Source organism: Guyanagaster necrorhizus (genome assembly GCF_019112545.1).
Source record: "Guyanagaster necrorhizus MCA 3950 unplaced genomic scaffold BT62scaffold_4, whole genome shotgun sequence".
Taxonomy (NCBI): Eukaryota; Fungi; Basidiomycota; class Agaricomycetes; order Agaricales; family Physalacriaceae; genus Guyanagaster; species Guyanagaster necrorhizus.
In genome coordinates this window covers 1,695,905-1,715,468 of record NW_025064883.1, presented here as the reverse complement: position 1 = coordinate 1,715,468, position 19,564 = coordinate 1,695,905, and the positions used below count along the sequence as shown (strand labels likewise).

Below are 19,564 nucleotides of genomic sequence, written 5' to 3'. Positions count from 1 at the left end.
TAGTCGACGACAAAGGCGCTCTCAGACTGAGTTTCGCTATGTAGTATCCTCTTGGGTAGCATCAAATGATGGACCAGACGTTCTTTCCCTGTCCTACTTCTCACATTGTTCGTTGCCTCGCAACTTGCGAACCTCCGAGCACTCTGCATGTACCGACTACCATCGAGGGCAGTACATTGTTCCTGTGTGCCATAGGAGTAGTATGGATCCTATATTACTAGCCCCGCCTCTCTCTCATCTCCTCCTTCACAATGTCGTCTGAGGCTGGAGCATCGTAAGTGCCAATATCCATTGTTCGTCAACGGTCCTCGCAATTCCTCAGCAATACTCATGCCGTATTTCGGGCGAGACAAAGCTTGACTGAAGTTTTCGTATGTATTCGCCTCAATGACAGAATCGGCATTCTCACATCTATTCTAGGTGTTCTTCCTCTTGATCCTCAACGTCGCCATTTGAGTAGCAATTTGTGTATATGTACGCAACACTTATCATACACTTTGTTGTGCGATCCTAGCTGATATGCACTTTTCGACTCAGTAATGGCTTCTTTCTGTGGATCTAGCCCATCGCAGGTGAGTCATACTTTAATTTCAACATAAAATACCCGCTGACGTTAATTGCAGTATTTGCTACGAGTACGTACCACTTTATCTTCTGATAGGTGCTCTGACCTACTATAATCGTCACAGCGGCCGCATTGACGGTAATGTATCTTCAACCGTAGACTTACTCCGTCGGACTCATCAACATCTAGGGCACCATATCTTGCTCCGTACAAATATTCTTCGCCTGGGGAGTTAAAATCCTGACTTCAAATCTTTGGCTGGTCACCGTGGTCGTCGCAGCCACAATGGTGGGTGCTAGTGAGTAATCGATGAATCCGAGAACTATAGGATATTGAAGCATCTTTCTAGTTAGAGCCATTGCCAGTACTGTTGAAGCGATAAGTATAGGTTCATTCCTCCGATTTCAGGAAATCAAGGTATGCGGGTCTACCAATCTATCTATTCTGTGTTGAACCTTATTGTCAGGCCTGGGTTATCCTTTAGCTCGTTGGCGCTTGTGCCGCAGATATTCTGATCACCGCTATTCTTGTTTGGCATCTGTATGATCTCTCAGTACATCTTCTCACGTCGTCGGTTTTTTCTTTTCCTTTGGGTGCGCACCATACAATGCAAGTTCCTCGGAGCATGATTTATGACGTCGGCTCACCTTCTGGCCCCCAGCAACTATCCAGATCGGCTTGCTCACTTCCGTTTGTGCGGTCGTTGGTTTGATCGTATATCTCGTGGACGTGAGTCCGTCCGGTTCCTTGCGATAAATTCCTACTCATCTGTGGATAGTCAACAGGACTTCATCTCCTCTTCAACTTCCCCTTATCAAAACTGTACACCAATACCCTGTTGAGCAGTCTCGATTCCAGGGGAGGTTAGGCGTATGATTCAAGCCAATCGCACTCACATACCACTGGCGGTATCATGACTGCGTCCGCTGGAGAAAATGTTTACTTCACCGCTGCAACCCGCCCGCTCTAACATGTCCCTCACGCAGGTTGTCCGTTTCGGCACAAATAGTCGGCTCGAAGTCTTCGTATCTGATGAACAGCATGAACTAGCGGATGTTGCACGAGCGACAGACATGGAAGACATCAAATTGACTGACGATGCTAGTACGGCAAGCCGTGAAACTTGGGAAGCCGTTGGCCAAAAGTCAAAATAAAATAGAGGCGGTATGGTACAGTCTACTTAGTGGACACATAGAATGTAACTGGCATAAAATAATCGTACAATTGCAGGGCTGCCCAACCTGCATCTAACCTTATTACACTTACCTTTACTGTCTTAGTTTTTCCATCCGCTCTTCGGTAATCTGGAAGCAGTCCGGCGTCCCTGTGTCTTCCCACTTCCCCCCAAGAACCATCTGGGCTATACCAGGCGCACAACCAAAAATACGCGCCATTCCATGGCCATTGAACCCCGCTAGGACATACTGACCTGGACTACCAGGGACTGCTCCAACAAAAGGCACCGAATCTTTGGTCTTGAAGAACGCGTAAGCTCTAAGCCTCGATTCGTCGACGTTACTCACCATCCCGAGTATACCTGTCCATCCATACTCAAGCCCTTCTCCCAGAGCCTCCTCCCCAAAATCAGGAAATATCGTCTTGAAGGATCTGATCGCATCTTCTTGAATTTCCTCATTGAATACCCGATCGTTTTTGCAAGCAAGTTCTGCACGTGTGGCCTCACTGAGGCCGGGAATACCCCGGCTAGTGCCTAAGACGAGCGTCCCGTCCGACTTGCGCTGGATAAGTGAATAGAAGTGATGTAAAGCGAATCGCAACGAGTAGGTATGGGTAAGCATACTCGTTGACGAAAATGAAGGGGTTGGGATTATCTTGTGGGCCTGAGCACGCATAGGAGTTACAAGGTTCTTCAATTGGGGAAGGAGGGTATCAGCGAAGGCATTGGTAGCATGAACGATGACGGGTGTCGTGATCGAACCACGGGTAGTGCGTACAACCCAACTCTTGTTGCCGAAGGGAGAAGGCTCGATTGCCGTTGCAGGTGTATGAGTAAAGAGGGATAAGCCAAGATCGCGACCCAGAGCCAGGACTGCAAGACAAAGCTTTGCCGGGTGAAGACTCGCAGCATTCCACTCAAACGCGCCAAGAGCCCCAGGAACACGAGTGGCCTGTTGAAGAAGCCTGTTAGTGACCTTGCTCGCGACAATTCGTGTCAGAGGACAGACCTTTCGTGCTTCACCTTGTTCAAGCCAAGTTATACCAAACGTGTCGCCACCATATTGCTTGAAGGACTCAAAACTGCCAGTGACGTATTGACAGAAATCCTCTCCCATGATAACATCAAAGGTCTTGCAATAATCAAAGTCGCACTCAATCTTGTGGGTATCGATAAACCGTTTAACCAGTTGAAGAACAAGCTTTTCGTGCTCGATAATCTTCATGGCTTGCTCTGGGCCGTGGATTTTAGAAAAGGCGGTGAATCCACGAAAAGCGTCTGTGAAATTTGATAAGAGGATATGAGAACAAGATGGCGGAGGCATACCTGGACGACAATGACCTGCATTTCTGCCTGTGGCACCAGAGCAAGCTTCCCTGGCTTCAAGCATTACGACATTCTTGGGACCATTGGGTGCCGACAGTAATTCGTATGCAGTAAGGGCTCCGGCGATACCTGAACCTATGATAACTGCATCGGCATTAGCAGGTATTGGAGAAGAAATGCCTTGATGAAGCAAAGGATGGTGACGAGTGGTTCTCTGCCAAACTGACAAGCATGGTCTGAGAAAGGGGAAAGGGGGATTTTGTGAAGGATCTTGGGACATTGGACTCTGTTTCAGTCCTCCTATACGATAATCCTCCGAGTCTTCCGGCTACTTGGACTGTGCCGTGTATTGCAAATTTGGAACCCCACCTCCGCCCATCATCATGTCGACAACAGGAAAAGGTATTCTCCAAGTTCCGTGGCTAAAAGTTCAACTTTATTTAAGTTGCTCTATATTTAAGATATAATATCATGCTGGCCGTTCTAGAAACTTGTCATCAAATACTTGACAAACATTCAACTCTGTAAAAGATGCACATCACCGACTCATATGGCTTTGAAGGACTCAAAAATGTTGCACAAAAATATCCTAGCCGCCAGTGCTGCCTGCACGCGTGCACGCCTGATTGATATTCCTTTCAAAATGAGTGTTGCTTCTCACGCGATCAACGAACCTCGCGGTCGCATACCCTTTCGAGGCCCAGATGGCAACATTTTCACATACAGTCTTCAGCTGATCGTTTTCCGGTCCGTCGCCACCGCTGGGAAACGTCAAAAAGAGGCAAACCTGCTTCCCTTCCCTTCTGTTCTTGATCTTCTCAGTCATGGTTGGAGGTTCTACTGGAAATTCGCCATTGTCCGCCCGTCGTCGCAAGGCCCTTGCCGGTGCTTCCGGATGGGTGCGTGTCTTTGTCTCGTTCGCGGTCACTGGACTAAATCGTGAATGTGTAGGCCGGGCTTGTCCACAATCGCAAAGTATTTTCCATTGCCGTCTTTGCTTCTCTGGGAGGATTGTAAGAAACTCTTCTCCTCCTCATCCTCATCATTAACCTCTCCCAATAGGCTCTATGGTTCGTAAACAGCGAGAGTCAATGATGTTTAGCTAACGGTGGACTTCAATCATAGGATATAACCAAGTGCTGAGTCATTTCGTACGATGAGGGCCTCAGCTGATATTCTTTCTCAGGGTGTCTTTTCCAGCGTTGTTGAGTAAGCGTTGCTTCTGATTGATACACATAATATTAACTACCTTCAAGCATGTACTCCTTCGATCAACGGTGCGTCAACCGACTCTTCGTCAATAGGCGATCTGATGTTATTTCAGGATGGGTACTGCCGTCTCTGACTCAAATAAAAAAGGATGGTTGGTCGCTATACTGGAGCTGGGAGCTTGGTTCGGTGTTCTAATGACAGGTAAGTGAAAACTGTTCCTCGGGTAAAACCCAGAATTTATGATTTTTTTAGGTTATTTCGCCGACAAGTTATCCCGCAAGTACACTATCTTTCTGGGTGAATATTTACTTCCGCTCCAGAGAATCATCAATGTTTACAATTCTTATTTCTAGCTGTCCTTGTATTTTGTGTAGGGGTTATTGTTCAGACGGCGGCCCAAAAACCCTCCTCTATTTACGGTGGCAGATTTGTAACTGGTCTTGGCATTGGTTCCACCAGCATGGCAGTCCCGCTCTATAATGCAGAGGTCAGCATTGCCTCAGATTGTTTTACCAAAGCTTGACGGTCAACGTAGCTGGCGCCTCCAGAGGTACGGGGCAGCCTGGTAGCGCTCCAACAACTGGCTATTACGTTCGGAATCATGGTCTCCTTCTGGATCGATTATGGCACAAATTATATCGGCGGCACCGGTGCAGGACAAAGTGAGGCGGCCTGGAGACTTCCATTGGCACTTCAACTAGTACCAGCAATCATACTTGGATGTGGGATCCTCTTCATGCCATTCTCACCTAGGTGGCTGGTCAACCAAGGACGAGACGATGATGCCCTTACCGTGCTCAGCAATCTTCGAGGACTTCCCAAGGACGATGAACTCGTGCGCATCGAGTTCCTGTAAGTGCACTGCAAGTGCTGTTGCCGACTCGCACTGAAAGAAATTGGTTCCATGATAGCGAGATAAAAGCGCAATACCTGTTCGAAAAAGAGATATCCGAAGCAAAGTTCCCTCAATATCAGGATCCGTCGTTCATCTCACAATTCCGGCTAGGGTTACACGGTTATTTAAGCTTGATTCTCGATCGAAGTGGGTCCATCTTTTTTTTTGCGTAAAATCTAATGCTAATCCCTTACGAGATTTACTTTGGCGTGTCGCTGTTGGCTCATTGTAAGTGACGCTGTTAGCTATCATCAACTCTTTCACCGGCTGAAACTGCTCTAGAACCATGTTCTTTCAACAATGGACCGGGGTCAACGCTATTTTGTATTACGCGCCTAGCATCTTCGAATCCCTAGGTCTAACCGGGAACACCACGTCTCTTCTCGCAACAGGTGTCGTTGGTATCGCGTAAGAATTGCAGATGTGATCATTTCATTGTTGCTGACTTCAGTTCTAACGCAGTATGTTTTTGGCCACGATACCAGCTGTCTTGTTCATTGACCAGTTGGGACGGAAGCCAGTACTTGTCTCAGGGGCCTTTTTAATGGCTGCGTGAGTTTAACAATGCGTCAAGAGTATTCTGGATGCTAAACTGTGCTCTAGATGCCATATCGTCGTTGCTATCTTGACTAGCATATTCCACGACATCTGGCCGAGGTGCGGGGATTGTAGTACATGACTAACTCAGACTGACATGTTTGCTGTCTAGCCATATAGGTGGGTATATTCAAGCAACATCTTTAACTACAAAGCTTCATTGCTATTTCAGCGGCTGGATGGGTAGCTTGTGCTTTCGTTTGGATTTTTGCCATGGGTATGTCTGCTGTGACCGTCGTTCCTTGATTGCACCTAACTAGGATGCTAGCCTTCGGTTACAGCTGGGGTCCTTGTGCCTGGATTATCGTCGCTGAAATATTCCCTCTGAGTGTCCGAGGCAAAGGGCTGTCCATCGCTGCCTCCTCGAATTGGGTACGGCTGACATCCTATTACCGTAATTTTCTGATGCATATTTGTTTTCTAGATGAACAACTTCATAGGTATTAGAAAGCGATAAATTATTATTATCGCTTGCTGATGCTTATAAAATTTCAGTCGGTCAGGTAACACCATCGATGTTGACTCACATAGGATATGGGACTTTCGTTTTCTTCGGAGTGCGTCTGAAGGCTTCTTGATGAAACGACGATACTGAATCATACTGCAGATTTTCTCGTTCCTAGGCGGCTGCTTCATTCTGTTCCTGGTACGTTACACTTATATTTTCTTCCTGTAAGAACTCGTACCATTAATAGCGTCAACTTAGGTCCCAGAAACGAAGGGAGTAAGTTTGGAAGAAATGGAAGAATTGTTTGGTAATACCACCAATCTGGCCGTGGAGGATCTTCGCCGTCTTGAAGACATCCATCGGCGCCTTAGCTTGAGTATTGAACCTGTCGATGAGAAGCATGATGAAGAAGGTGGCAAGGTATCCCATGAAGAGAAGGTTGAGGAGTAGATGACACTTACGACGACGATGATACTTCATTTCACGTTGTATAATTATGACTACTTAACGTGAGAGACTACGAGACCCACCGTTCATCTAATCCGTGTTTGTGACCTTATCTTGTATCTTTCTACCAACTACATGAGCAAGACAATGGCAGGGTCTGACGTCGCTTCGCAGGGAGAAGTGAATATTAATCTTTATCTTTGTTTGCTCTCTTATCTTGGTTATCTCTGCCGTCGAAACGCCGATCCGTGTTCTCGCATCTGATGTTGATTATTCGAGCTCGACCCTGCGAGCACCTTGGGGATCTCGTCTTGCTATCAACAATCATGGCCATGTTGCTCTTCTACTTATCTCCCAGCGACCTAGTCGATAGCCTTCCAACGGGTAGAAAAGGCAACACCTGCTGGATAGTACTCTCTTCGGAGCGGCTCTTTGTCTCTTAGTTCCGCGCACTACTATGCCTTGCGCCCTCTCCAATCCCGAAGCTCAGGACACAAGAGAGGAATATACCCTTAGTACAGGCCATGTCCGTTCTCCTTTGGAGAAGAGCTTGGTTCTCAGACTAGACTGCTTTTTGCTGTTTTTCGGATGTGTATCCCAGGTCATCAAGTATCTGGATCAGGTGCGCTGTCGGATCGTGTTCGAAATCGTCTGCTTCATAGTCTTGGTTAGCAAAACATTAATACTGCATATGGTATGCTTCTATTCACGTTTCGTTCCATTCCTTCATTCTGTTTCTTGCTGGCTAGTATCTGGGATGAAAGTACGTGAATGACTGCCGCTATCGGAATTAGCCTTGTAAGCTTCTCTCCTGTAGGAAGACCTGAATCTAGTCGGAAATGGTGCTTCTAAATTCGTCTTTTATGAATTTTACCCTAAATCTTCCACAGAGCTGAATTACTTTACGACCTACTTCAACATCGGCTACTGTATAATGGTTAGGATGAGTACTCCATGTGTAGGACCGAATGTTGACGAACTTTCTTCTGCAGCTCGTTCCATCTCAAATTATCATGACGGTAAGTGCCATCTTCTACCCTTCTGTATATCAATTGTTGTGTACGTTGCAGTACGTTCGACCTTCCTTCTGGCTTCCTGGTCTCGAAATCGCCTGGGGAATCTCGACTGGGAGCATCGCTGCCTGTCACAGTCCAAAACAGATTTACGTCGTTCGGACATTCTTGGGACTATGCGAAAGCAGCGCGTGGCCCGGTACGATGACACTATTTATGCATTGGTACACTCCCACCGAGCTCGCAAAACGCATGGGTTTCTACCACTCTTGTCAAGCGATAGGCAGCATGATGGCCAACGCTCTTCAGACTGCTGTGCAAGGCACTTTGGATGGACATTACGGGATGGCGGGGTGGCGGTGCCTACTCTCATTGCCCTTCTTCAATACAGTGCTAATTTTCTTCCTGGCAGATGGTTGTTCATCATTAACGGTATCATGACCGTTGTCTTTGCCTTTTTTGGTTTTTTCCTTCTTCCCGATCTGCCCAACAAACCTAATCCGAGGGCGTTTTGGTTCAACAAGGACCATGCCGCAATGGCTATGGAACGGTTGGAGAGGCATCACCGTGCCGAACCAAAGAAAGTGACTTGGGCTAGCATCAAACGCTCAGCTGCCAACTGGGTGATATATTTCATCACTATCCTCTATGTTGCCACAGTACTGGCTAGTTATGGATACGTTTGTAAGTTTGCATGTTTCTTTGATAACAAGGGGCGTTATTAGCGGTCGGTATTCCAGACTTTAATCTCTGGCTGAAGTCGCTTAAAAATCCTGATGGGACCAGTCGCTGGGGCGTGTCGGAGATCAACGCTATACCGATTGGTGGTCAAGCTATCCAAGTAGCATTCGGTACGCATTCAATGGGTCTCACTAAGTCATGTCGCTCATCTTCGATGATTAGTCTGGATTTGGGCACTATTATCCGACTGGCTCAAGACCAGGCACTGGTTGATCATTCTTCAAGGCATTATCGGTTCGTACCAAGAAACAGACTCAATATTGCCCTCTTATTGTTACTTTGCATAGGCCTTGTTCCATGCATCATTATGACGATTTGGAATGTTCCTGATGGGGCGAAGTACTTCGTACGTGATATATATTGCTCTTCCGACATCTCGCCTTAGTAGCTTTCTACAGTCGTACTTCACATCGTTTGTCGCGCTCGGTACTGCCCCCTTGATATTTGCATGGGTATCGGACCTCATCCCCCAAGATCCTGAGCAAAGGTCACTTGTGGTCGGTGTAGGTAAGCGATCAGCCTATTTCTGCTGATGATTGCTGAACTAAAGCTGTGCAGCTGTTGCCGTTTATTATGCCATCTCTGCTTGGTCTCAAGTTCTCGTATGGCCAGCTTCTCAAGCGCCCCATTACAAGTACGGCTGGCAGGTGTCTCTCAGCCTCTGGATTCTTGTCATCATCATGACACTAACGTTGCGGTGGATCGACATACAATACATGCTGCCAAAACGTATGGCTTTTTCTCAGAAGGTCGAAGCAACCACAGAGACGCGCCGGTTGTCTGATGAGTTGGCCAGTGAACTCGGAAAGGATGGCGGCAGGTTGGACTCAATCGCGGCGGACGAACTACCTCTACGGCACGTCTAGACGCCGTTTCACTGTTTCAGTCTGTGGTTGAAAGAAAGTTTATATATCACAGACTGTAGATAAATAGGACAACAATTAGTAATCGTAATCATCTTCAATGTTGAGTGTTGGCTTCATAGATTTTTTACCTGTACCTGTGGATGGACATTTAGTCACGATCCCTTTGACAGCAAGGCACAGATCATCCGTTAATTCCGACGAAGTGGCGAATGGTAGAGAAGAAACCAGTTTGCTAGCCTCTTCTACCAATTTTTCGAGTTGCTTGTCGTCGCAACGCTCATGGAACACAGAATTCGGGGCGAGATCCTTCTGTAGTTTGATTGTTGTCTTGCTCGCCGTGCTGTTAAAGTTCAAAAATAGCCGCTAAAAGTCAAAGGGAGAGGAATACGTACTTGGTTTGTGTTAACAAAGTATCAAGTGCATCCATCTCATCAGGATTGCACCCTTTGAGCCTCTCTTTTGTCCTCTTTTTGTGGTTTAACGAATCGACACGAACGATCTCGAGACAAACCAAAATGTGGGGCAGTGGACCCAAAAACAATCGAAGATATAGTCCAGGGGTATCGCCAAGCCGAGATACTTCTTTAGTGCATGAGGCGTATAATTGCGCGTGAAGGCCTGCCCTCCCACCCTTGGCAACGCCTCGTCGACGCGAAAGTACACGCCTATACACTCGTTGTATCTGGGTTGCGGCGGTTATTTCTTGCTCCGAAGGGTCCGGTCGTTTCATGTCTTGTATCGGAATGACACCAACAGTACCATCAGTTGCATCGATAGTGTCTTCACTTTCATCGGGAGCGGTCTCAACATGTGGAAGATGCTCTGTCTCTTCCACCTGGCCATCTTCCTGCTGCGTGGAAACCTCTATAAGTGGTTCAGAGGTTTGACTGGATCCTAACAAAGTAGGATCAAGGAGTACTTGGATATCCGTCAAATCGTCATAGACAACCTGACGTACTCCTAGCAAGGCATGAGCTTTCACCGGAGCCTTGCTCTTATGAAAAAGCTGAATCATCTCATCCGTGGTATCATACTGCAGCGAACGGCGTATAACCTTTGCAAATTCGTCCCACGAATAGCTTGCTGCATCAATATATCTACAAAGCCCGGTGAGATTGCACGCGCCTGCCCTATTGTGGTCGCACGCACCGACTATAGAAAGAAGGTAACAAGCGTCCTTCACGGCGCAGGGACAACAGCAACTTCCGGATGTTATTCCTTAAAATATCGCTACGGATATTGTAGCCCACTAAGTGAACAGTCAACACGTTTCATGAGTTATAAGGAGACACTGACATAGCCCAATGGCCTTGCATCTAATATAATACTATCATGAGTACAAAGCGCGACAATGGATACAGCATTTGACTTACATTCTGGTCATATAAACATCACGAATTACTGCTGGCACATTTGAGAGATTTCTGGTAGTTCCATACAAAAGATATTCTGATGTATTGTAGGTGAATGAGGAAGAAAATTCAAGTTGAGCACCTACCAGAGCCATTACCGCCGTACAACTGCTCTAAAAGATCCCACATAGGTGTCAAAAGCAAGTGAAATGTGTTCGTTTGTATCTCTGGGTTTAAGTACAGCGAGTCATGCTTGATGAAACGTAGAAGCCAGCTGCGAGGGACTGTTACGTCGTGGATCACTGTCATTCCAGGGCGACGACCACAAAGTATGACAGAGCTGCAAAGAAAGTCTACGAGGTCACATAGAACGCCTACGTTAATAGGTAATTGTCGCTTGATAACATGCCTGGAAAAAAGAAATCAAAACATAAATATAGATGGATCAAGAAGAGGACTTGCTCGACGAATGCAAAACCGGCAGCAAGGGACCATGTATGCGTCCCCGACATCGCACCCAGAAGCTCCGGCAGGATGGGAGAACCACCTCGACGAATGTATATAAGTGGAGGGTGTATGCTGAAATATGCTGCATTTCTAAGATAACCCGCTTGACTTCGGTCAAACATGAAGGCCAAAGTGGTTGCCCGCATCACGTCCGTGAGAAAAGACGTATAGGGCAAAAACGCCCGCCCGTACATAAGCGTTCGCACCCAATCTTTGACAACGTTCATTGCTTTGGCAGCCTCAGGAATTGTAGAAAGAGAAAGATCGGAGATAGAACCGAAGACATGATGGGGTGGATAAAGAGCCTCGTACAGACGGTTGAGCCAGAATCTGTACCAAAGATGAACAGGCAGAACCGGAGAATGACATGATGACATACTTGGTACCTTTGCCTTCTACCTCTTGATGAGCATTCTCCCTGAGTGACTGCAAAATCAAGATTTGCTGCAGGTGCAAGCGGATGCGCATATTATAGTAGTCAGCATCTATCACAGAAGGTGATACATGAGCTTCCGGGCAGTCCGGGCGTCTACAAAACCCAGACACAGCAAACATTAGGCAAGGGAAGAAAGCCTTGCATCTGCCACATTCACTATTTTCAGCATCAGTCCTCTGCTTGAGACGACCTCGCAGAACGCGCTGAAATATGCCACGCAGTTCTGGTACTGATAGAGTGAAGTCAGGATCACTGGTCGCACTCCTGAGCTGAAGTTCAAGAGTTGCCGTGTGCAGCCACGTATTTTGGGGTACGAGAAACTCATTTTCCGATATCCGCTGGAAACCGAACAATGTGGCAGTCATCACATCTTCACATGGGTCCATCCGATATGCGGCAGTAGAAAGCAAGTTCACATAGATATGGAACAGGCTGAGCTCTTCAACGGCATCAATGAGGACCATATTTTGAATTTGAAATGCCCGAGAAAAGTATTCATCAAGGCACAACAAAGCCGCAGAACCATGGCCCATCTTGTGAAATTCCAATGCCAGCTCACGCAGTCGAGATACGTCACCCTGTATAATGGCAGTAAACATGAACAGCTGAAAGAATACCTCCGTTAGTCGCGATGAGTAGGACATGCAATCGAAACATACTTCAGCGGCTTCAGTTTTTCCCATCAAAGCTGCATCAAACCGCGAAGCAAACCGCATCAGCCGTGACACTGCAGGATCTGAACATATAGTACGAGAGTCCATGCCAAAAGAAATCCTATGCCAAAGTTCTGCGAGGATACATTCTTGAGCCCGACGCAAAGCATTTTCGTTTTCTGCTTCGCGAAGAAAGAGTTCAATAGCTTCTTCTCTGCGACCCTCAGAATAATGAAGTTCAGCAGCTTCACTTAGTCGTCCCATTGTTTCAAGCAAGTCTGCAAGAGCAATATCAAGATCTCTTTCTTCTAGATACTCCAATTCTTCTTCGAGAGAGTCAAATAGCTGGTGGGCCTTTCTGTTGAGGAAATTGAGAATGACCAGTATTTTACACCCTAAGAAATCACTTACTTCATTTGACGGTTAGAGAAGTATGTCAGTCTGGCGAGTTTGATGACATTTTCGACAACCATTGATGACATTTTGTCTTCGTGATCCTTCACAATCGCCACTGCCTCATCAAATTTACCAAGATCTCTATACAACTCTGCAGCATGAGTGTACTTCTGAGCCTGGAAAAACGTTTGGGCAGCTTGATACTTCTGACCAGCTTGTTCGAAGCATTCACCACTGATCCTGAAGTATGTCAAGGAATCTTTTGGGTTCGACGTGACAGTAGCACATTCAGAGAATGATATAGCAGCTTCTGCGAAACAAGAACGCCGTTCAAGCACTTTTGGTCTCGACGTACCAATGACTTTACGAGCCTTCGCCCGCAAGTCATAGGCACCTGCAATGGATGCCAGAATAGGAAGGTCTGCCCTGATATAGCAGTGCTTGGCGTGGGAGAATTGCTTCCGGTAGAAAAGCTCACGGCCCTTCGAAGCCCATTCTTCTGGTGTCGATGAAGACGCAAGCCGAGGTGCATCAGATCCTGGAGTGTAGTTTTGGATCAAATCTTTGCTTGTCCAAAATATCTTGATCGTTTCTGATGAGAATATTGCTCGGACAGCATGATGCCAACTTACTCTCATGGGTTCTCCCGTTTCAGAACCATCTGCAATCCAGATGTTTTCACGGGCCCTGGTGATCGCAACGTACAGGGATTTTAACTGAACAAGCGTCGTTACTCCAATCTAAGTAACGAAGTGATACACACTCACCTCATTACAAATGCTGGCATGACGAACCCTGTCGAATAGCGGAGGCGGATTCCTAGGATCCTGGTTGCTCTCTTCAATGGCATTAAGCACAACTCGCCACTGTGCAGGACCGGCAACGGAATCAGCAAAGAAGTCATAAAGAAGGACCTGAAGAGATGCAATGCTATGGTGAGAAATCATCTTGTAACATAATATTCTGACATACGTCATTGAATTCAAGTCCTTTGCTTTCGTATATAGTTCTATAACACTTGCAGTCAGTGATTCGGAGAACATGATAACCAGAAAAAAGACTAACAGTACAAGACCAACTTCACCGACTTGTTTCTGGAGTCTCTCTCTTGCTGCTTCATTCCTAACAATGATACCTGCGCGTGGAAATATACAATTAACACAGCAGGCTTCAGCACCTATAATGAAAGACCAACATTGCTGTGCACCAAACTCGATGTGATCACTGACATTTCCAAAGATGAAATGTTCCAATTGTGCACGATCTTCAGTGTTGAAAAAGACAGGCTTGAAGCCATCGACAATACCCATTTCGGGAGAAAGACGATCAATGGAATCTTCCCAAAAAGTTGTGATAAGGTCTATGACGGAATGTGCGCAATCAACGATTCCTGCATGGGACCTATAGTTGACGGCCAGTTGAAACATTTCAGGCGGTTGTTTACATGCAGCTCCGGGTCCGCGCTTCTTCCTGTACTGGTCCTACTTGTCTAATTAGACTCGAGTATGTGAATTACTCTAAGTCATACCTCGATATTCCACTGAAATGCCTTTAAACCATTGAAACGGAAAGAGCTTCCAATGGAGATGGTCTGGGCAGTATCACCTGCCCAGAAGAGACCGTCCGCATTGCTACATAGCGCCCTTAAGACTGAATGACAGCTGAGTATGATGATCACGGGAAACGGAGATAAAAAATAGTTACCCATCGTGTCAATGAGCATGTTGTCTTGTACTTCGTCGACGTATCTGCAACGATATTGGTAACAGATTAGATAGGATGAGCAGATGACTCACAAGTGGTCGATCCCTTGTCCCGGAATATCTTGTTCTGCAAAATATTTTAAGATACTATGGGTTCTATGACCGAGTTACCCTCCACTCATGACTCCTCAACCAAATTTTCCTCACCGATCCCCCGTATCATATTCTCCCCGTAACTTCTTCTTGTGCATGTAGGACTCAAAGATTTCATATACCTCGTCTCTCCGATCAGCAAATGTAGATTGTTGTCGTTTGCTGAGATCAAGGTAAGCGGTCTTACTGAGATGTCGCTTCGCTTCGCTCAATGTCTCTTCTGAGCCTTTGATGACACCTAAACAGAGGGTTAGACCAAGCCGGCTGATGGTAAATACGATGGATATCTTACCTATAATCTCGCTGTATACCAAGGCAGGGTCTGAATGAATGCTGTTTCAATACCAGCATGTTACCAAAAGTGAACAGCAGCTACCTAATCCTTTGATCAAGTGCTCAGGAAAATGCGACCAGTAAGACTCAAAAAAGGATTCAAAAGTAATGACACCCATATGAGACTTGGCGCGTTTCCTGTCAATAGGACTCATGGGGGTCAGCATTTTGGTGCTCATATCAGCTTCCAACATGTCGCAAAGCTGTCATTCTGATAAACAGAAGTATGATTAGAGAAAGGACAGTCACTTACACCATCAAACGTTATAAACAGCGGGAAATGCTTCTCCTCGAGTTCGCTGAACTTGGCAGGCAGATCGCTTCGCCAATCTATGATATCATCAACATCAACTAATCCTAAATCATCTTGGTATTGGGCTGCTTTTGGCAGGCGCATAAGCTCGGCAAACGTCTGTGATGCCATTGCTAAGGAACTGGCTAGCTTCGAAAAATACTCCTGCACTTTCTTCGCGAGCATTCTGGACTTGGTTACAAAAACTTGACGAGGTCGAGGTAAATCCGACTCCATGAGTTGAAATGTCCGCTCGATAAGCAACATCTTGAATAACATCGTAGTGGTTTTTCTAGATCAATCATGTAAGTAAGAGAATGAGGCCGGCGAATCACTCTCGCATACCCTGTGCCGCTGCGACCTATAACGTAGCAGGACTGCGGGTGTTCTATAATACATTTCTCTTGGGTACTGCGAATGCATGCCATCAGCAATGAACAAGGAGAGCCAAAGACAAAGGCGCACGAAACCATATGAGGAAAAGTGGCATCTACATCTGCTAAAATGGCTACCAAAACGAATCAGGCCGAGCTTTTCGAATAATATTCCACAAATACACACTATTTAAAAACGGCTGCACGTCTTGATGGTCAACTTGTTATTTCATGGATACGACGAGAACGTACCTGCGAGAATGTGACATATTTCTCAACCCTGTAGGGTAGTCAGCAACTGGAACTCAGCTCTTCTATATATGACTTACACGAGTCTTGAATGAACCTGCATGGAATAGTCAGTGTTTGGTTCAAAGGAAAGGAGAAAATGTTAAGTCAAACCTGGGCTGTTTCATCAGGACGTAGATCCGGTATGCCTTCGATCTCCGATGGTAAAACTTCAGGCAGCGGAGGGAAGAATGCTGGAATGAAAGTATCCTTCGAGGCCTGATCTGCGCGCTTCCTAACCGCACATCTGCGTCATCACGTTTAAGCCACAGGCATTCATACCACTGAGAGAAAACGTTACCTCTTTCGATATTCCCTTCCTTTCTTGCGGAGTTGACTGCTGATAGAGCTCCAGAGACGATTGTCGATTTGAGCATGGGTATGGATGCCAAAAATTTTGACAGCTTCAAGAACTGTGAGGAGCAAGCAAAACATACAGCCATTAACTGACCCTGTTGCTCTCTCTGTCAATGAATCAAGGTAGTTTAGTAACTAAGATTACAAAATAGTCCTCCAAACGTACACTCTCATCACATGGGATTACGTCAATTTGATACTGAAAAGGTGGCATCAGCAACGTTCGGGATGATAAGAAACATGCCTCATACAATAAGCCTGAGATCGCGAGTCATCTTAGCTTCAAATACTGGAACTTCAGTCCCACTTCCACTGAGACGTTTTTGATTGTCATTGGAAAAGTGTCCACGTGAGAGCTCCCTACAGTGTACTCAAATAAGCATGCATAATATATAATATATCGCGATCCGACACGTACTTGATCTTCTTCACAATAATTTTGAATGTAGAGACATCCTTTCTGTGGGTGCTCCGCAAAAAATCATCGGCGTTCGTGGATATGATGATCGTCCATTCACCAAATCCCTCGGCACTATCAAAATATAATGCCCTTGGATAAAGTCCGTCTAATATGGTCACTTGAAAGAATATGAAGACATACGACTTCATTGGCTGAACGATCGGATATGCAGAAGGCAGCTCGACCCTTGCCGAATCCTCCTGTATTGTTGCCACGGATAATGGTACGTTCTTTGCTTCTTCCACGGAAGGTGGGGCAACGATGGAGCGTTCCTTGAAAGATCGAGATATCTCAGGGCGACGGAGCTCCTCCAGATAGAACTAGGCATGCTTTAAGTTTCAAAGAGAAGAGCGAAGATATAGCAGTACAGACCTCAAGAGCATCCTTCTGAGTTTGTAGAATGCTGTCCGCGAGGATGGAGGCGTCGCTCAACGTTTCAGGCATGTCGACATCCAAGATATCGAAATCCTTCTCGACAAAAGCAGCAGCGTTCTCTGCTCGTTTGGCCTGTTTGCGTTTCTTCTGACTGACCTTGCCCCTCTTGTTAAGAGGCTCTGATCCGGTACTGATGGGCTGGGGGAAAGAGACGAGATATTTCAAAACTCTGGGCGTGATCTGAGATATTTCATGGTATCTGGCGCACAATTCCTTGTCTTCCACAGAACGGGAGCTCGAGAACATGAACTCTGTGGATAGACAAGATATAATCTTGTAATGAATAGTAGCATCGTAGTTCATGGGTTCGGAGGGGAATGACTCCCGCATCCACAGAATCAAGGATGTGGTATCACTGAAGGCTGTAGAAACGTCAACTGGACACACAGATAGCTTGACGATAAAACTTACATGACAAGACCAAAAGAAGAATGTGAGAGCATTCATTATCGATAAGCTCTTGGAGGACATATTTGAAATTGGCCTCAGTGAGATAACTTTTCAGTTCCTCCAACGCGAATTCCAGCAGTTCGCTCGAAGAGAGCTGGTGGGGACTGAAAAGATCGCTACGATACACGCGCTTGCAGGGCATGTCAGAGGGTGATGATTGCATGATAGCTGAGGCGCTTGCTGGATTATAAAGGCATGAAAACGTGTTTCCTACAAAATAAATTCTGAATTGAGCGAACCTCAAAAGGCAAATGACTCACAGAAGCTACCTGAGCGCCTAAATAACCTCGAGACGCGTCAAACGAAACAAAGACAGGATACCCAGTTCCAATGTAAAATGTATTCAGCACGACGAGTCTAACAATATTCGTGGTGTCTCTGAAAAAGAAAAAACGGCTACTTCTTTGGTGGGAGTCTAAGAACGAGTTGAAGGAACTCACAGAGTACCGAGTCTTGCACGGCGTCGCCGAAGAAGCTTTGACAAATTTATCCGATAAATTGCCTAATCGGGACCAACCTAAGAAACGCCGTGAAAGAGTATCTAGTTCTTCCAATGACATTGTAGTACGAGATAATGACCTGTTTTACGAAGATACAAAGGCAATAACTCGACTTGGTCCACCAGGTGCAACCTCTGGAAACAGCGAGGGAGCCATCCCTCGAATCGATGATAACCCCTCTAGTAGTACTTGCATACTTAATTTACACGTTCTTGCCGCGAGGATGCATCCATCCAGTCACGAGTAGTACCGATACCAGGACCCACGGGCCAATGAACCAGTGGCCAGGACATCTTTTGAGTGTACCTGTTCCGGAACACAATAGAACCTTGAGAACGCCCACTATTTCCAGCGAGAACCATGGACTTTGGGTCAATTCTGAGTCTCCGTCTTAAGTGCGCGTGAACTATCCGCAAACATACCTTGAAACATGCCTTCAGTGAATCTGACAGAGCGTTACATCGGTTCTTTGACAAGCACTGAATAGATTGTCAAGTCGTTGCTGACGCATGCATCTGCTAAGCCGTAAGGCTGCTTGCCGGTGGTTCAGATCCTGTATCATGCGAATAGACCGCAGTAGTATTCTGTCACCGATACATACAAGGTACGCGAGGACATGAAATGGAAGATGCCGCAACAGTGACAAAAGATTTGGTTATCTGCACAAGCAATGTAAAGTCAACAACGAAATCGACGCCAAAAGGACTTGGAAGGTCCTAAGCTGCTCATCACCGCCAAAAGGAACGAGCATCGAGGGAGGGGAGAGGTAATACTGGCCATGAGCTGCCGTAGCACCACCTGTTGGATCGCGTCCGCCAACAACGGGCTTTCATTCTTGTCGTTCGATTCTTCTGCTTTTTGTATGAAGTCGATATTGGACACATTGGTGTAGCTCGATATAGGTGATGGATCAAGCCGCTATTCTGGTCCAGTCCCTATATCTCTACTCGTCAAGGTCCAAGTATGAAGGGCATATGGCGATGCAATGCCTTTTCTATCCATGTTCCAGATTATGCAGGGAAGTGCTCAGTAGTTTTCTCCCCTGATCCTTCCGCTTCTGGAAGGGTTGGTGAGTAGAAATATGCATATCGGAACAAAACGATAGCATCCTGGTCTTATGATATATCACAGACGCTTGAGAGCATCGGTCTGTATAATAACAAATAGAGACAGCAGAAAAATGACGAACAAAATTAGATCTCAGTCGTCGAAAGTTGACATGTGCGCATGTTTTGCATGGGCCTGAGAGCTTGGGACAACCAGTATTCTGTCATGCATTGTCCTCTAGCATTGTGTTATAGCCGAGAAGAATGTACTCGTGCTGGCTGTTGCATCTTTGGCCGCGTTTAGAATGGCATGACAGAGGGATGTGGCATAAATAGAAGCCGTAATGAATAAAATTCACAAGCCATTTGACAGAGACATGCAGAGAAGGGGTACTGCGTCGCGGGAGAAAGATATTCGCAGAGCAAAGAAAGAACCGAGCATTGTTCTAGCATCAGAAGTCGCCCTCAATGAGCTGTATGCGACACCCGGAACCAAGTACGTTTACTGTATAACGGCGAACTCTGCGTCAAGACATTGATAG

At 46.2% G+C, this 19,564-nt stretch overlaps 5 protein-coding genes across 5 annotated transcripts; 3 read left to right on the top strand and 2 right to left on the bottom strand.

Moving 5' to 3' along the window:
- Positions 1-251: 251 nt before the first annotated feature.
- Positions 252-1,719, top strand: BT62DRAFT_1001592 (uncharacterized protein; the record flags this gene model as incomplete). Its single annotated transcript, XM_043176754.1, has 12 exons — positions 252-274; positions 323-371; positions 421-444; positions 563-572; positions 624-635; positions 690-703; positions 755-863; positions 915-982; positions 1,050-1,158; positions 1,227-1,298; positions 1,344-1,435; positions 1,498-1,719. 12 exons carry the CDS (start codon positions 252-254, stop codon positions 1,717-1,719), a joined length of 804 nt encoding a protein of 267 aa, XP_043044305.1.
- On the bottom strand, positions 1,687-3,679 carry BT62DRAFT_943715 (FAD dependent oxidoreductase). Its single transcript, XM_043187894.1, has 4 exons — positions 3,069-3,679; positions 2,752-3,020; positions 2,089-2,694; positions 1,687-2,040 (listed from the first exon to the last, which is right to left on the bottom strand). Exons 1-4 carry the CDS (start codon positions 3,346-3,348, stop codon positions 1,834-1,836), a joined length of 1,362 nt encoding a protein of 453 aa, XP_043044304.1. The 5' UTR covers positions 3,349-3,679; the 3' UTR covers positions 1,687-1,833.
- A 213-nt stretch (positions 3,680-3,892) lies between these two features.
- On the top strand, positions 3,893-6,670 carry BT62DRAFT_885473 (general substrate transporter; the record flags this gene model as incomplete). Its single annotated transcript, XM_043182833.1, has 19 exons — positions 3,893-3,967; positions 4,020-4,081; positions 4,230-4,277; positions 4,325-4,345; positions 4,393-4,481; positions 4,533-4,577; positions 4,634-4,767; positions 4,816-5,132; positions 5,192-5,322; positions 5,373-5,403; positions 5,458-5,583; positions 5,638-5,727; positions 5,779-5,832; positions 5,928-5,989; positions 6,041-6,144; positions 6,197-6,212; positions 6,268-6,329; positions 6,380-6,418; positions 6,479-6,670. 19 exons carry the CDS (start codon positions 3,893-3,895, stop codon positions 6,668-6,670), a joined length of 1,698 nt encoding a protein of 565 aa, XP_043044303.1.
- A 242-nt stretch (positions 6,671-6,912) lies between these two features.
- On the top strand, positions 6,913-9,488 carry BT62DRAFT_536199 (putative allantoate permease). The gene is made up of 14 exons (XM_043181300.1): positions 6,913-7,289; positions 7,340-7,361; positions 7,417-7,430; positions 7,485-7,509; positions 7,558-7,604; positions 7,660-7,686; positions 7,738-8,039; positions 8,093-8,364; positions 8,421-8,531; positions 8,584-8,655; positions 8,709-8,767; positions 8,820-8,928; positions 8,980-9,150; positions 9,218-9,488. The coding sequence occupies exons 1-14, from the start codon at positions 7,125-7,127 to the stop codon at positions 9,316-9,318; spliced, it is 1,497 nt and encodes a 498-aa protein (XP_043044302.1). The 5' UTR covers positions 6,913-7,124; the 3' UTR covers positions 9,319-9,488.
- Positions 9,282-17,890, bottom strand: BT62DRAFT_928080 (uncharacterized protein). Its single transcript, XM_043185433.1, has 37 exons — positions 17,737-17,890; positions 17,438-17,686; positions 16,964-17,388; positions 16,733-16,911; positions 16,550-16,681; positions 16,383-16,491; positions 16,298-16,330; positions 16,226-16,238; positions 16,076-16,178; positions 15,889-16,021; positions 15,816-15,832; positions 15,739-15,766; positions 15,674-15,686; positions 15,578-15,620; positions 15,458-15,523; positions 15,074-15,404; positions 14,864-15,023; positions 14,780-14,809; positions 14,542-14,725; positions 14,428-14,490; positions 14,336-14,379; positions 14,160-14,281; positions 13,827-14,112; positions 13,697-13,766; positions 13,604-13,640; positions 13,399-13,545; positions 13,264-13,347; positions 12,647-13,212; positions 12,242-12,593; positions 11,526-12,187; positions 11,102-11,476; positions 10,786-11,048; positions 10,661-10,736; positions 10,584-10,603; positions 10,437-10,536; positions 9,680-10,384; positions 9,282-9,627 (listed from the first exon to the last, which is right to left on the bottom strand). The coding sequence occupies exons 2-37, from the start codon at positions 17,637-17,639 to the stop codon at positions 9,363-9,365; spliced, it is 6,438 nt and encodes a 2,145-aa protein (XP_043044301.1). The 5' UTR covers positions 17,640-17,686; positions 17,737-17,890; the 3' UTR covers positions 9,282-9,362.
- Positions 17,891-19,564: the final 1,674 nt, after the last annotated feature.

Coding starts and splice junctions, on each gene's coding strand:
- BT62DRAFT_536199 (XM_043181300.1), top strand. CDS start 7,125: ATGCCTTGCGCCCTCTCCAATCCCGAAGCTCAGGACACAAGAGAGGAA. Junction 8,040..8,092: donor TACGGGATGGCGGGGTGGCG/GTGCCTACTCTC, acceptor TCTTCCTGGCAG/ATGGTTGTTCATCATTAACG. Junction 8,656..8,708: donor CATTCTTCAAGGCATTATCG/GTTCGTACCAAG, acceptor TACTTTGCATAG/GCCTTGTTCCATGCATCATT.
- BT62DRAFT_928080 (XM_043185433.1), bottom strand. CDS start 17,639: ATGCAATCATCACCCTCTGACATGCCCTGCAAGCGCGTGTATCGTAGC. Junction 16,022..16,075: donor GGAAGGGAATATCGAAAGAG/GTAACGTTTTCT, acceptor GTGATGACGCAG/ATGTGCGGTTAGGAAGCGCG. Junction 12,594..12,646: donor TTCTCTAACCGTCAAATGAA/GTAAGTGATTTC, acceptor TTTCCTCAACAG/AAAGGCCCACCAGCTATTTG.
- BT62DRAFT_943715 (XM_043187894.1), bottom strand. CDS start 3,348: ATGTCCCAAGATCCTTCACAAAATCCCCCTTTCCCCTTTCTCAGACCA. Junction 3,021..3,068: donor TGCAGGTCATTGTCGTCCAG/GTATGCCTCCGC, acceptor CAAATTTCACAG/ACGCTTTTCGTGGATTCACC. Junction 2,695..2,751: donor AACAAGGTGAAGCACGAAAG/GTCTGTCCTCTG, acceptor CTTCTTCAACAG/GCCACTCGTGTTCCTGGGGC.